This window comes from Aquila chrysaetos, chromosome 8, assembly GCF_900496995.4.
Source record: "Aquila chrysaetos chrysaetos chromosome 8, bAquChr1.4, whole genome shotgun sequence".
In the NCBI taxonomy this organism is placed as follows: Eukaryota; Metazoa; Chordata; class Aves; order Accipitriformes; family Accipitridae; genus Aquila; species Aquila chrysaetos.
The window spans coordinates 16172459-16186620 of NC_044011.1; the positions used below are offsets into that span (position 1 = coordinate 16172459).

The following is a 14162-nucleotide window of genomic DNA, read 5'->3' on the forward strand; positions in this document are numbered from 1 at the left end:
CATCAGATCCACACAGTCCAGTAAACCTGGTTGTCCCTCTCCTCCACCTGGCTGGAGGCAGGGCCCCTCTAGTACTGGTCATAGGATTCTCTACTCACTCCTTGTAAAAACAGATTAGAATTCCTTTCCATAGGATAACAAGTAAGATCAGCCCTTCCACTCTGCCGGGGGAACTGCCAACTGGAGACTGGAGCAGCAATTTTCCTGGAAGTACCCCCATTTGTGATTGTTTTTCCTTGCAATTCATGTACCTGTGCCTCTAGGGTCAAGGTAGATTTTCCACCCCACTTCATGTCCTCTCTGTGGTCCTACAGGTAAAACCACAGGGTACTCTGTGGTGTGTACCCTCTATATCCTCTCTCTTGAGCAGAAGAATGCTTACTCGTAATAGCTGACATACCGGTCTGTAGAAGTGGGGAGTAGGACCTATCTTCTTCGAGTTGCTGGAGCTCCTAGAACTGTATTTCCAATTAGGTTTTTGGACTTTTGGGGCAGTTTTTCCACAACTGAGATGCAGGCCCATAGGGAGGAAGAGAGATTTTCTTCACATTGCTAGAGTTGGAGAGCCATTTTGTCCACTGTCAGTGTCTCTTCATCTTTTCAGGCCAGTACTGCCAATGAGTTGGCATACAATGATGGTGCGCTCCATACAAATTTCCACCACACGAGTTTGCGCATTGGACTTCACCTTGATCTGTGGGTAACTGCGCATTGTCTGGGTTATAATAAATCATCTGTAGCATGGCTAATTCCCTCAGGTACTGGATACCTTTCTCCATGGTGGGCCACTTGCCTAGGTGACATGTAACATTTTCCTTGAAGGGATATCTTTCCTTCACACTTGACAGGAATCACCTCCAGAGGCTGAGGATTTGTGTCCCTTTTCCAATTGCTTTGTCAATGCCCCCTTCCCTAGAAAGTGATCCCAGCTGCTTGGCTTCCCTACCCTTTAATTCCAGGCTACTAGCCACATTATCCCAGCATTGGAGCAGCCAGGTGATAATGTGCTCACCTGGACAACTGCTGAAATTTTTTCGCATATCCCGTAGCTCACTCAGGGATAGGGATCGAATGGTTACCTCCTGCTCTGCCTCTTCCTCCTGTTCTTGTGATGGCCCTGCTTCATCCTCCTTTACTAAACAAGCTGACTTTCGTGTCCATTTCTTCTTGTGTATAGGGGCGACTGATACTGGCACTGGTTGATTCTCTGGTTCAGCTGCATCACCCATCACCAGGGTTTGAGTAGTCAGAGTGCTTGTCAAAACCAGGACAGGGATCAAACCTATTAACGTGCACACCCATCTCTGGCAGCCGCTCCAGCACACTGCCTGACAATTAACTTTCAGAGTTCCTCTCCATGCCTCTTTCTGCTCCCCGTAGGATATTACTGGTTTTGAAATATCTTGCTATACTCACACATGCAGTGGCTCACAAGACTACCTATTAAACACTGGGGACATCAGGACACTCCAGAATCAGTTCTTACCAGGCCCTCCCCAGGTTTAATGTTGGTTAAATGAACCTCCTCCAGACACGCACACTGGCTCATCAATGGATCTGTAGTTGATCGGATGGCTTTATCGCAAATGCCATTTAAAGTCTTGGCCTACAATGAGAACATACAAAAAACAGCTACAAAACTTCTCTCCAGGCTTCTTCCTCTTTCAGTTTTCAAAAACAGAAAGGAAATGAGTTCTAAAACTTGGTCCACTAATAAAGCATAGTTAAGAATCACCGAAATAGAAGATTCATTTGTGCAGATTTATTCTACAGCCCATTTATTTTCTTACTGTAACCTAGTACAAACAACCTGTTTCCATTAGTGTCACCTCATCATTGCTAACAGATGTCAACGCATCCTCTGTTTAAAAAAATAAACACAAAGTATAGCAAAAAAATTGGGTTTGGGGTTTGTTTACTTTAATGAAAATATAACCCATTAAAGTATTGAAACATTTTGATAATCAATTGACAGTTTTTCATACTGTTCTTTATTTCTGCTATGAGAATAAAATTGGCCAAGTGTCAGAAAAAGTGAGGTGCTAGCCACTGACTTATCTGCACAAAGCTTTACAGTATAAGGTATGACATCTAGCACTTAAGTGTTTCAGCATTACTTCTCTCCACTGTGCCTCTGAACTGACCTCTTCTGGAATGCTTACACAGGCAAGGTTCATATTTCCTTTTGACCAAAACATACTGATCCTAAGCCAATGTTATAACTAAAGGCAAATTCTGACTTTGCGTGCGCATCAGTGAAGTCAGAGGCAGAATGGCTTTGTCTTGTAGAACTTTTAACTAGCAGAATGGCTAATTAATCAGAAAAAAAAAAAAATCTGTGCCCTCCCTACACTCACAAATTTCATTAATGCCCCACAGTGTGTTTTGGGTCTTGACATTAACTGAAACAACACTGAAACTCAAAGGAGGTTACAAAAGCTTAAAGGAGAGGCAAGGGAGGATTAGTAGACAGCACAGTAGTTAGTTATACACAATTTGGGAAGGAGCAAGGTAAGCCACCTTTCCACAATGGGTTTGAATCCTTCAGTCAAAGTAGACATAGGTAATTACAGGATGGGGGGAGCTGTCTCGTAGGAATATATTTGGATTACAATGGTCCCTGGAAACAATAGTTCCAACATTTTTGTTTTGTTTTACATCAGATTTATAGAGCAGCAATAAAATAAATCAAAACAATGCCTAAGTGTGAATGTGAGGAACTGCTCAAACAAGGGAGCTCCAAACAACAATACCTACTTCCAGAGTGGGTGTGCACAAATGGAAAAAGAAAGATGCAAAAAACTCCCTTTTACGTGGTCTCATTATTTATGGACAAAATTATTTTTAGTTATTGTGCTACTAAATTCCTAAGCATCTATGAGCTAGCGGAAGGCCTTATCAAAGAGCACAGCCTGGTTCATGTCAAAAGCAGGAAGCAATGATTAACTGTTACAAAATATAAAAAGCATTCCATTACGCTCCTCATTTGGTCACAGGGCTGCTTCAAACAACCCTGAAAACTCAAGCTCAAGTACAAAGACAGAACTTCAGTTCTGTGGCAGGGCAGTTCTTTTATATGAAGAAGCTTAATTAGCCTTATTAAGGCACTAAAGGCACATCACAGGCATAATTGGTTTATTTAACCTACGATCATTCTACAGTACTCCCCTGCCTTGAACATTTGAGGTCTAAGTTCTCTTGAAAAAATAGCTGTGCAATGAAACTTTAAGGAATACTTGACTCCATGCTATTACACACACTACCCATCTGTTCAAATTTCATTGATTTCCTCTACAGTAAAGAATATTCACAAAATGGCCCATAACAATGTTTACTTGCATGATATGCTTGTATGTGTGGGATTGGAAAGCTGTTGTGAGTACAGTCAGCATAGAAGCCACCGAAATAAATGTGAATGCAGGCAGCTGAGTTTCAACAGAAATGTGTACTTACTACAGCCTGAACTTTATCTTCCATGTCAGCAACAGTGCAGTCCTAAAAACAAAACAAGAACAAAAGCCCTACATTAACCAATAAACATGTAAACACATCATCTCTGAAAACTCTGCAAAACTGCCACTTTAACCTCAAACCGAAATAGTTATTCGTGCTGCAGGGATTAATCAGATTAGTTTCACCCAGTAGGGCTCAAATGTACTGTTAAACAACTATTTTCTGGCCCTGGTAGAAAGCAATAATAAACCTTGATAACTAAGAGAACATGGGATTCAATTACAGCAGCAGACTCCTCCAGAGAAGCAGAACCCTGCACAATAAAACTAGACTCTCAGAAGGCCAGGCACACGAGCTTGCCTTACACCGATAAATCCTGACTCAGGTGCTCCTCTGTCCCAGGCATCAAAACAAATCTAAAACATACTGTTAAAAATAGAATGAAAAGTTATTTTTTTAAAAATATGCTATCAATTCCTGACATTCCTGAGGGCCAGAGGACTACACACAAAGCATTATTTACACAGCCCAGGTACCAAAATTCTTTGGACTGAAACAAGTTCATGTAACAAACTGCAGAAGTCGTCATTGTTTTCTGCAAGAAGAGCTGAACTACAGAATAGTATTAGATTCTCAAATTAAAAAGTTAAAACAGCAAGTAAATAATGAAACAAGATTTGCAATATCTATAGGGAGAAAACCCCCAAACCCTAAGCATTTAAACAAGCTCAAATTCCAAGATATTTGCCCTTGACATCTCAACCTGCATAACTACCATACAATGCCCAAGAGATGCATCCAGGAGCTGTGAATTTAAGCTGTTCTGTATTTCTGATCATCCTCAACAGTGCTTCTGTTCCCTCCTACCTCTATTCTGTGCTTTTAAATACAGAAGTCCAAAAAAACCATACAGTCCTCCAGATAGGACCACACCAGGGATATATAAAACAACTCAGCTATGTTCTCTGTTGTAATGACCGCCAAGAACTGAGGTCACACTTTTTTACATTCCGTCAAAAGCTTCAAGACACTACTACAAAGTTTAGACTCCATCACAGTGCATCAGCATAACTTTTCTCTGCTAAATACATCTGCATGAATCAATAGTGACTGTCACCTATCATCATGCAGCCCAGTTGCTCAGTATTGCAAAGTCCTTCTGCTCCTCTTCATTTCTACTTACACTAATTATTATTTTAAGCTTAAAGTTTGCCATAAAACTTTAAGAAACAGTGGAGTAAACTCTGTTCTTTGTATCTATATAGCTGTCATTAAAGTCAACTGGAATCTTACTGCATTCCTACCTTGCTTTATTATTCACCCACTTTTACACATCGTTTATGATTATGCAGAGCAGCATTGGTTCCACAAGAGCCACTCTGGTCTCTTCTCCACTATGACAACTGACCATTTATTCCTACACTCTATTGCCTAATAAGAAATACTTCTGAAGTCTAAAAACTCACCTAAAGATTCTTCAATTGTATTTCTCTTTTCCACGCCAGTGGACTCCTTTGGACCATTCTAATGTATCTGCAGTGTCCCAGTACAAAATAGTGCTGATTCTTCCCCCATTAATGCTCGCTCTCTTATGCGCTAATCCCATGTTTTATTATAGCTCATATCAAATTGGCAGAGAAGTACTCTGATGCTTTTTAGTAGGCTAGGGTTGTATTTGCCAATTTCCATTCCCCTGCCATCAAAGGCCAATTTAACTGACAGATTAGACACCATTTTTAGTAGTTTTATTAATATAGTTCAGCAATCTCATAACTCAGTTCCTGTAGCACTCTTGGGTGAACACCATCTGCTACTAGAAATGCTTACTGTTCTACTTCACAGTCTGTAAATCTGTAGCTGTAAACCACTGACTTTCTGCAATTGCACACACAGTGCCCAAACAAGGGCATTCAGCAGCAAGCCAAACTGGTGTACCTTTGAACTTATAATATCCAGACACTATCCTTTCACAATGATCCAACTGATATAATTGTATATCATCATAGCGTGACAACTCGCAGGATGTTGCTGTCCTTTGACATCATCCCCTCAAAACAGGGAGAGAATCACCCACGTCACAGGACATGGTCCTTCAGAGTTCAAACAACATATGGCCACGGACTAATGGCTACGAGCAAGTTCAGCAGGAACTGAAGCGTGCACACAATGCTTCACACAGCCAAAGCAGTGGCATGCTGTCAGAACAGTTTCAAAGACAGGCAGTATTATTCAGAGAGCGAAATGACGTCATTTGCCAAGATTGCCACAGCTACTACATGTCCATTTAGCTATTACCGATACAAGCACTCATCACACAGCTGATAAATGGTAAGTTTTGAACAAAACAGTGTGGTCTCACACTACTGGCAGAAAAAGCCTGGCTAGCGGGATTTGTGTTGTAAAGGTGGCAGCTCCTTCAATTACATGCCGCATTTCCCATCTGATGGCTAAAACACTCTCTATGGGACAAGACCTAAGGAGTCTGCAAGCATAGGTATAATAACCAATGGAGTCATATTTTTGTTTAGAGTTAGCACTGATAACTGTTTTTCAACATGTTGTTTGGAACTTGAAAATCTTCAGATGCAGACCAACTATTTCAAAAACTAACCCTCTTTCCATTAAAGCTCAAGAAAATATGAATAGCCTTTAAACCACAGTCACTTAAAATACAGCTAGCAATCACAAAATTGGAAATTAAGGGGCAGGGAACAGAGGCACAGACACAACAACTCGGAAAAATGGACAACTGAAACTGACTTTCATGGACCTTCAAAGTTTCAAGTCCAAGTTTCAAGTCCTTCCGATTAGCACTCTGTGCACAGCGAGCACATTAATTTCCCAAACACCCCCTTTCCTTCCCTTTTGGAAAGCAAAGAGGAAAAGAAATCAGCTGACCTTCTGAACAGTAGTAGTGAGATCCAAGCAGAGCTGAATGATTCTGTTCTTCATTGAAGAAAAGTCAGCAATACCTGTAAACGGGGTCCTGCAACAAGAGAAAATTCCCTTTAGATCAAAGGGACCAGTCTTCTCCCATCCTACCTTATCAGTGACAAATAGCACACAAGAGCAAGAGCTGAAACTCTGACATCCACACAAGCATAAGGATACAGTATTACAATATAAATATTCCTGACTGCATAATCCTGCTCTGTCCTTGCACCAAAACTGGTGAACGTCTAGCCCTGTGGTAAGCAAGTTTGGAGGGCAAAACCAGAAGAAACGGTCAATTTTCCAAACTACAGTTCTCTCAGCTGCATGCTCAAATCAGATCATACTGACTGTGTTGTAAAAATCACACCCTTGGGTTTGCCCGTGAGTGGATTTCTAACTTCCAAGTCTTTGATTAAGAGAGATTCTCTAAAAGAAGAAAAATGGATTTTCACATTTTACACAGAGCTGCAGTGAGTCTCAGTCTTAGAGAAGGATCATTATAGGTAGTGCTGCTTTAGAGCCTATAGTGCCTCACCTCAGACCCTCCAGACAGCTGAAAGAGCTAGAAGGTGAGGGGGTGGAGGGTGGAAATAACCCCAGCAGGTTTGGAAATGGACAAGCCATCTTACTGACAGTGAGTTGCAGAAGAAATTTCAGGTGAGCTGCCAGCAACAGGGTGAGAAGAAAGGACCAGGTGAGAGGCACAAGCTGTTAACAGCACTGCCTGGACACAGAACCAACTCCTTGCTGGAGAACAGGGATATTAAAGGATAAAAGTGCTCCTTGCTGCTGGTCCCCATGCAGCTCTCCTCCTAACCTTCCTTCTCAGCAAAGCTGGCAAGGGGCTTGAGAATTTATGTTCATCTGTCATCATGGACAGCATCCCTGCCAGCACCCGACCAGCTCTGTTGCCTGTTTGCTTCCGCTGCAGCTGTCACAAAACAACTCTGGGTCTTGCCGGAGCACGGCGGGGGGGGGAGTCTCTCCCACTGCTCAGTTTCCAAATCACAGAGCTAAGGCCACAATTTCAGCAGAACATTAAAAATGCTTTTAGAAAAGGACCTGCCAAAGACAAGCAATTTAGAAGGTAGAAAAGGGGGAGGAGGAAGTCACATGTATGAGAAACTGACCTGAACAGGAAGACTCCTGCTTTTATAAATACCAGTTTGGATACAACAGTAACAGTTTCACTGGTTTTAGCAAGAGCAGAAGCACAAGAGCAGATACCCTAGACCAAGTTTTTTCACTAGAGGCCTTCTGGCACCACCAAAAAAGGGGTGATCAAGATCAAGATGATCTTTACACCCAAGCATCTAGAAATTGCCCTACAAGGAGAAGCAATTCATTACAGCAGTAAATTAGAATACAAAGATTTTATTCTTACCTGTCCAACCACGCAAGCAAGGCTTTAGCAGCACCAATAAGCTCTACCACAGAAGTAAGGAATTCATTGGGGGGCTTGCGAGAGGTATTTCCATCATAATTTGAACTTTTCCTACGGCTGCTGATGTAATTTTGCAGATTGTTGGATGATGCTCGCAGCTTGAGAACCAGGTTCTTCATATTGTCTGTTTCAAGGCCATAGTTCTGCAAAGAATGTTATTAAGCTTCATAAATCTCCCTATTGAGTCATCCTATTTATTATACCACAAGTTACAAACTCATATGGGGATGAAAGGTCTGAGGATTTGCCCAATTTTTTTTTTCCTGTTTTTTGCAAAAATGCCTTCTAAGATTTGTTCTACACTACAGCCACTAAAGAATACTTTTGTGGGTGCCAAACCCCCCTAGTTTCTGACATCAATGAGATCTGAGGACACTTTTCAATCCGAATGAAGTCCCAATGTCCTATCGGATGTCATTTACCTTTAAAATGTAGTTGGAGTAACAGGATTGTGTTGGTTTTCTTTTTGTTAAAGGAAAGCAAATGTTTTTTCTTCAAATGTTTTCTATACTGTGGTACATAAACACTGAAGTAACATTTCATTCACAACTAAAGATAAGTTTAATCTGGCAAGAGATAAAAACATCAACAGGAAGCAAATGTAATTTCACAGTCAAAAGCTGGAATAAATTTTTGGATCACAAGTTTTCAGTAACTGTGCTCCTTGATTACAGCAGGGCAATTATTTACAAGTTTGAGAAGTGCATTAACACTATACATAGATAATTAAAATCATTCTTAGACATCGTATTTTTTATTCAACAGCATCTTTATAAAAATTTTTTAAACCTTAAAAATCTAAGTCCTGCCTGTAACTTCAACTTCATACATTCAATACAACCCACATTCCTTAAGATTAAAATCCTGTTGTTTTAAGCAACACGTTGACCATCTCATTCCAAACACATCAGAAATGCTATACTGTATCTGTTCTGAAGGCAACTCAATCTTGTAATCAAGATTTTCTTCTTTTTGCTGTCATTTTTGCAAATGTGTGAATTATGTAGCAATATGTTGCTGAGTATCTTTGCTTTTGAGTTATCCCACCTTGCAAAACCTGTGGGTATCTTCTGAAATTTAAGTCCCAGGCAATGCTTTTAGGGTGAAAATTCCTACTTTTAAAAACAAACAAAAAACCACAACTACACCAAAGCAAAACAAAAAAAACCCACCACCAAAACAAAAAACAAAACAAAAAACCACTACCCACAAATACAAAAAACCCTGCCTTTCTCTATTCTTTTGCTGCTGCAGATTCTGCTACCAACCTCCAAGTTCCATAGTTTAGTCAGCTATACTATCTACTCTTTCTCCTTTCCCCCTGAAAGAACTAAAGCAACTAGAGCAAATCTTAATTCCCTTCAATTCCACATTTCCAGGTGTTCCCAGTACCTCAACTCAGGATCACAGCCAGCTCACCCAGGCTGCAGGGGAGCTCAGAAGGTCTCAGTCCAAACTCCTGTTCACAGCAGGCTCAGCTGTGAGCCCAGACCACCTTGTTCAGGGCTTTATCCAGGCAGGTCTTGAAAACCTCTAAGGACAGACTGCACAACCCTTCTGGGCAACCTGATCCACCGTCTGACTGTCCTCAGAGTAAGAAAGTGTCTCCTTATACCCAGCCTGAACCTCTCATTTCAACTTCTGCCCAAAATCCCTCATCCTTCTGCCATGCACCACCACGAACAGCCCAGCTCTGTCATCCTGCCAACCATGTTGCCCCCCACTGTAGGTGCTAGGGATCTGCTGTTAGGCCTCCCTGAAGCTGTCTCTTTCCCAGGCTGAAGAAGTCCTAGTCCCTCAGCCTCTCCTCACGGGTGAGTACTCCAGCCCTGACCAACCTGGTAGCCCTCCACTGAGCTTGCTCTGGTTTGTCTTTCCTGTACTTGGGCACAGGGGCACACATAGACTAATGAGTGCTGAGTAAAGGGCAATAATCACTTCCCCCCCTCTCCTGGCCATGCTCCCATTAATGCAGCCCAGGATGCTGCAGACTTGTTTGCTACCAGGGCTTGTGGGTCTATTCCCTCCACAGTCGAGCATCCATAAAACAGGCTGGAATATCTTAGATTAAGTCATTTACAAAAGAAGAAACAGAACCTTCACCCCAAAGAAACACAGCAGTGTAAGGAGAGGTTTCAGCTACTCAGCTACCTTTAAAATACCTACCACTTCCTATGGATAAGATCCCAGTGGGTGTAAGTTACACAAGGGCCTCCCTCCTCCCCCTGAGGGCTCTTGGCAAGGAAGTACCCTTAAAGTCCAGCCAGGAGTAGGGGTTGAGAGGATATATCCAATTAAAAAAATGCCACTGTTGCAACAGCAAAGGTTATCCTTAAATTTTCCAGGATGACAGAGAGGGAAAGATTTGGATTACTAAACAATGTTAAAGTACTCACACACCGTCATGTGTGAACTTATCACCTTTTAATTTTAGGGAAAAAAAAAAACAAAAAAAACCCCCCAAAAAAACCCAAAAAACTACCACAAACCAAGAGCATCATTCAGATGCATTTCTTGCAGTAGTTTTCTCCTCCTCACAGGACATTGCATATTAGTCTATTTTTGGAGGAATACTTTTTCACCAACAGGTCTGGATGTGGGGTAAGTTCCTGTGACCACAAGAATTTGAAAGTAGCCATGTGCCAGAAATCTCCTCCTTTAAAAGTAGAATTCGAGGACACTGACACCCCTTCTTCCATAAAGGCGCAGAAAATACAAAAGATTTTTTTCTGTACAGTGGTATAACCACCTAATCACTCTGGTCAGAACTTCAGGAAGCCTTCATATATTTAAGTATCTCCAGGTTTTTCTTCCTGTCATTCAGTTGCAAAAATTGTGCCCACCACCTGTCGGTGTCTGTGATTAGAGATGGCCCCAGCATTTAAGAGGACACATGTTGATATACCAGGTCAGGTTTTGGCTTTGGCCCTAAAACATTCACACACTCCTTATCACACCTCTTTCACCTTATTTATACAGCAGGTCAGTCCAGACTGACTTTTCCAGTTCAGCTAGTTTTTAAATAATTTTGTTAAGTAGTTCTCAGTTTTGAGGTGGACTTCAGCAACACAGGTGTTGCCTCTGGAGATATAGGGGCTCCAGCTTATGACTGCAACTGGTTTCCCCAACAGCCTATCAAGAGCACATCACAGGCAAGCTCTCCAGTCACTGCATTAAGCTTTCCTACACCTTCCCCCAGACACTCTACAGAGTGCACCTGAGGTATCTAAACCAGAAGTTTGGGCTCTAGGAAAAGTCCTGGCTAAGCACTGTGCCCATCCAGCACAACAGGGAGCACGCAACTCTTCAGTACAGGCAACCGAATTCTCCAACTACCCATAAGCCCGGAGGGAGGAACTTCCCCAGAACACAGGGTCATCACAACACATCACCCCAGGGTCAGGTGAATGCAAGCACAAAAGATCACTAATCAGAGGACAAGAGAGAAGGGAGGCAGCAGCTGACTTGGATTAATTTAACTTGTCATGGAGCTATAGCCCCAGTTCAGGACAGATAAGAATGTTGATAGCATGGCAGCAGAAGAGCCTTCACAGCAACACACAGTTGAAGTGCAAAGCTTAGCAGGCTTTTTTAAAAATATTTCTACAGGACTCAGGCTACAATATTTAACAGCATTATTTACGCAACCAAAAGGTTTTAGATGTTGCTCATGAACCAAAAAACGTTACATTTTCCTATCGCTCCTGATTTAAAACATCAAAGTTGCTTTCATCAAAACACAGGCTGAAGCCAGCAGTCAAGAGCACCCCATGTCAAACATTCCCAGGTTGTTACTCATTAACCTGGGGAGCCACACGCAGGGCTGGAGCAAGAGACAGCACACACACGTGCACAAGAGCGCGCACACACACAAGAACGCACTCTTTCCAAACTCCATTACATTTAATGAGAAAAATTACACTGACCAAATAATTGCTCACGGTCAGGCAGCCAATGTAAAATTAAAAAAAAAAAGTGTGGCTAACTGAAGTCAAAAGAGCACAGCAGTTGTGTCAGAGCTGACTTGGGCTGATTCAGAGCTCTGCTACTGCCCAGGGGCAGCATTACCGTCCCCTTCACAGCCCTGTTCACATGCCACAGTGTAATGAGCTGGATCTACTGGCTCATCCAACTGAAAACCAGCTCTGGGAAAAAAAAGAAAAAAAAAAAATGAAGAAAACCAGACTGAATGCCTTCTCAAAAGCTGATCCAACTCACTGCATGACTATATAAACACTAGAGTTAACACAAGGTACTGTCACAGTCACCCATTCTTGCTCTCTCCCTTTTACCAGAAATGCATCCTGAAGAATCATTTGGAGTCCCAAATTTCCTAATAAACAGCACTAAATCTGAAGTTGAGACCTCTAGAAAACTGAAATCTTATGAGGTGGTGCATAAACATGGCGCTTTTGACGAAGATTAGCCACAAAGGATAAGTCTTCATGTATGTATGTTCTATTTTATGTTATGATGTTACATTTTGTTGCACTGCAAATATGCTGGCAGAACATTACTACCAGTGAAATTATCAAAGGCACAATGCTAAAAACTATGTTCTTTTTGTTTTGTGGTTTGGGTTTTTTTCAGATTGCTTAAAACTAGTATCTCTTCATTCTAACCTCAAGAAAAATCAGCTGCTTTTTTGCTTTCAAACTCTCCCATCATACAACATAGGTAAAGATTCAGAAAACTAATCCAAAGAACACATTAAAAGTCAAAATATTTGCATATAGTTTCCTGTTAATACTTGCATTGTTTTATATTTATTAAGTCCAAACAGGCTAGTCTACTCATCAGGGAATGGTGAGTAAGTATTCAGTTTTCACCACCACTCTAGATGCTTTTTGTCCCAATTACTTGGCTGAGAAAGCTTATTTTCTGGATCCCTGCCCCTGCTTTTGTTGTCTTGCACAAGTTTAAAAAGCATATTTATTTATGTTTGTTCCCCCCTCCCCCAAATACTTCAGTCAACTAAGAAATGTCTTCCTCCCTTCCCTTTTCTCCCCCAAGTAAATATTGTCATCGACAAAAAGATAGATGCACTCAAGTTGATGGGTTTTTTCCCCCTCTGGGGAATTCAGTTTCTTTGCTATGTCCTCTAAATTTCTTAAATAAGTCTTCAACACCTGTTCAAAGAGTCTATTAGACCAGCTCAAGAGCAACAGAAACGTGTGCCCACAGGAAACCTTCACTTTTTATCCCTGTCCACACTCTTTCCCACTGCCTCTTCAGCTGCAGCTTTGTCCCTGCAGCCACTGCTAGAAGGAGATCAGGGAACACTGCCTCATCACCACAGCAGCAGAGAAAGATGCATTAATTTCTCTTTCAGCTATACTGGTTCTAGAGTTCACTTACTGCTTCAGCAAACACCATAACTTGCAGACATATTTTCAGCTTGGCAATGTAGCTGCCAAAGAGGGCTCTACCCCTATAAAATCTTTAAAAAAAAAAAAAAAAAAAAAAAAAGGTGTATTTGGTGTGCTTTCTCAAGGAAAGGTCTACCTTCACACTGTATTTTTACAACTGATCTGCTGAAGCTGGAAAAAAGGTTTGTATGGTCAATACTTGAAAAGAGTTACTGCAGAAAAAAGATGTTCCAAAGACAACTGTTTCACTGCCTGTAGAGCCGCAAGTGTTCTTGCAGTGTGAGGGAACCAAAGCACCGATCTGAGAGAAGCTCAGCTGGAAAACTGCTAAGGCAAAACTAGATAAAAAAGGAAATTCTTCTTGAGAACTCCAGGACTGGGGAACCACCAAAACCCCCTCTCAGCCCTTCCCTCCACCCCCCACCCCAAGAATAACAACTTTCAAAGCCTGACCTCAGTCTGGCCCAGCCAATGCCACATTTCCACAGCGTAAGCTAAAGTGTAAGCTAAAAACATGGGGGGGAAGAGGAAAAAAAAAAAAAATCCCAAAACAGTTCCATTACTTTTTAATTCAAGGCCCCAAAAGTTAGGGAAGTGTCACTATATATACACACACGAAAAAAAACCATCCACTAAATTATATCAATACACAGACCCACTTTCAAAGAACTCATACAAGTGGAATAGGAAAACCTTTATTCTTCCACACAAAAAGAAGACACAGCAAAATAAAAAATTGGCTGTCACTAGAACTTAAAACACACCATTCCCTCGGGGGGGGGGGGGGGGGGGGGGGGAATCAACAGTGGTTTTATACAACACACCTAAAAACTCAAGGCAAGAGGCATCAAGGTGACAAAGGGTATACCTAAAACACAGGAATTCTTCCTCCACCTCTTAAAAGGGAACAAGGACATTTCAGCTGCAATATGTGAACTCTAATGCATAATGCTCTAACTTGA

At 41.6% G+C, this 14162-nt stretch overlaps 1 protein-coding gene across 2 annotated transcripts in view; it reads right to left on the minus strand.

Annotated features, from left to right (window-relative positions):
- CNKSR3 (CNKSR family member 3) overlaps nucleotides 1-14162 on the minus strand; it is a 64348-nt gene that overhangs the window by 17667 nt on the left and 32519 nt on the right. For both annotated transcript variants that reach the window (XM_030021949.2, XM_030021950.2), the window contains exons 3-6: nucleotides 7772-7974; nucleotides 6352-6439; nucleotides 3454-3495; nucleotides 1487-1606 (exon numbers count right to left, since the gene is read on the minus strand). In XM_030021949.2, coding sequence (XP_029877809.1) covers nucleotides 1487-1606; nucleotides 3454-3495; nucleotides 6352-6439; nucleotides 7772-7974 — 453 coding nt within the window. The remainder of the gene's footprint in view (nucleotides 1-1486; nucleotides 1607-3453; nucleotides 3496-6351; nucleotides 6440-7771; nucleotides 7975-14162) is intronic.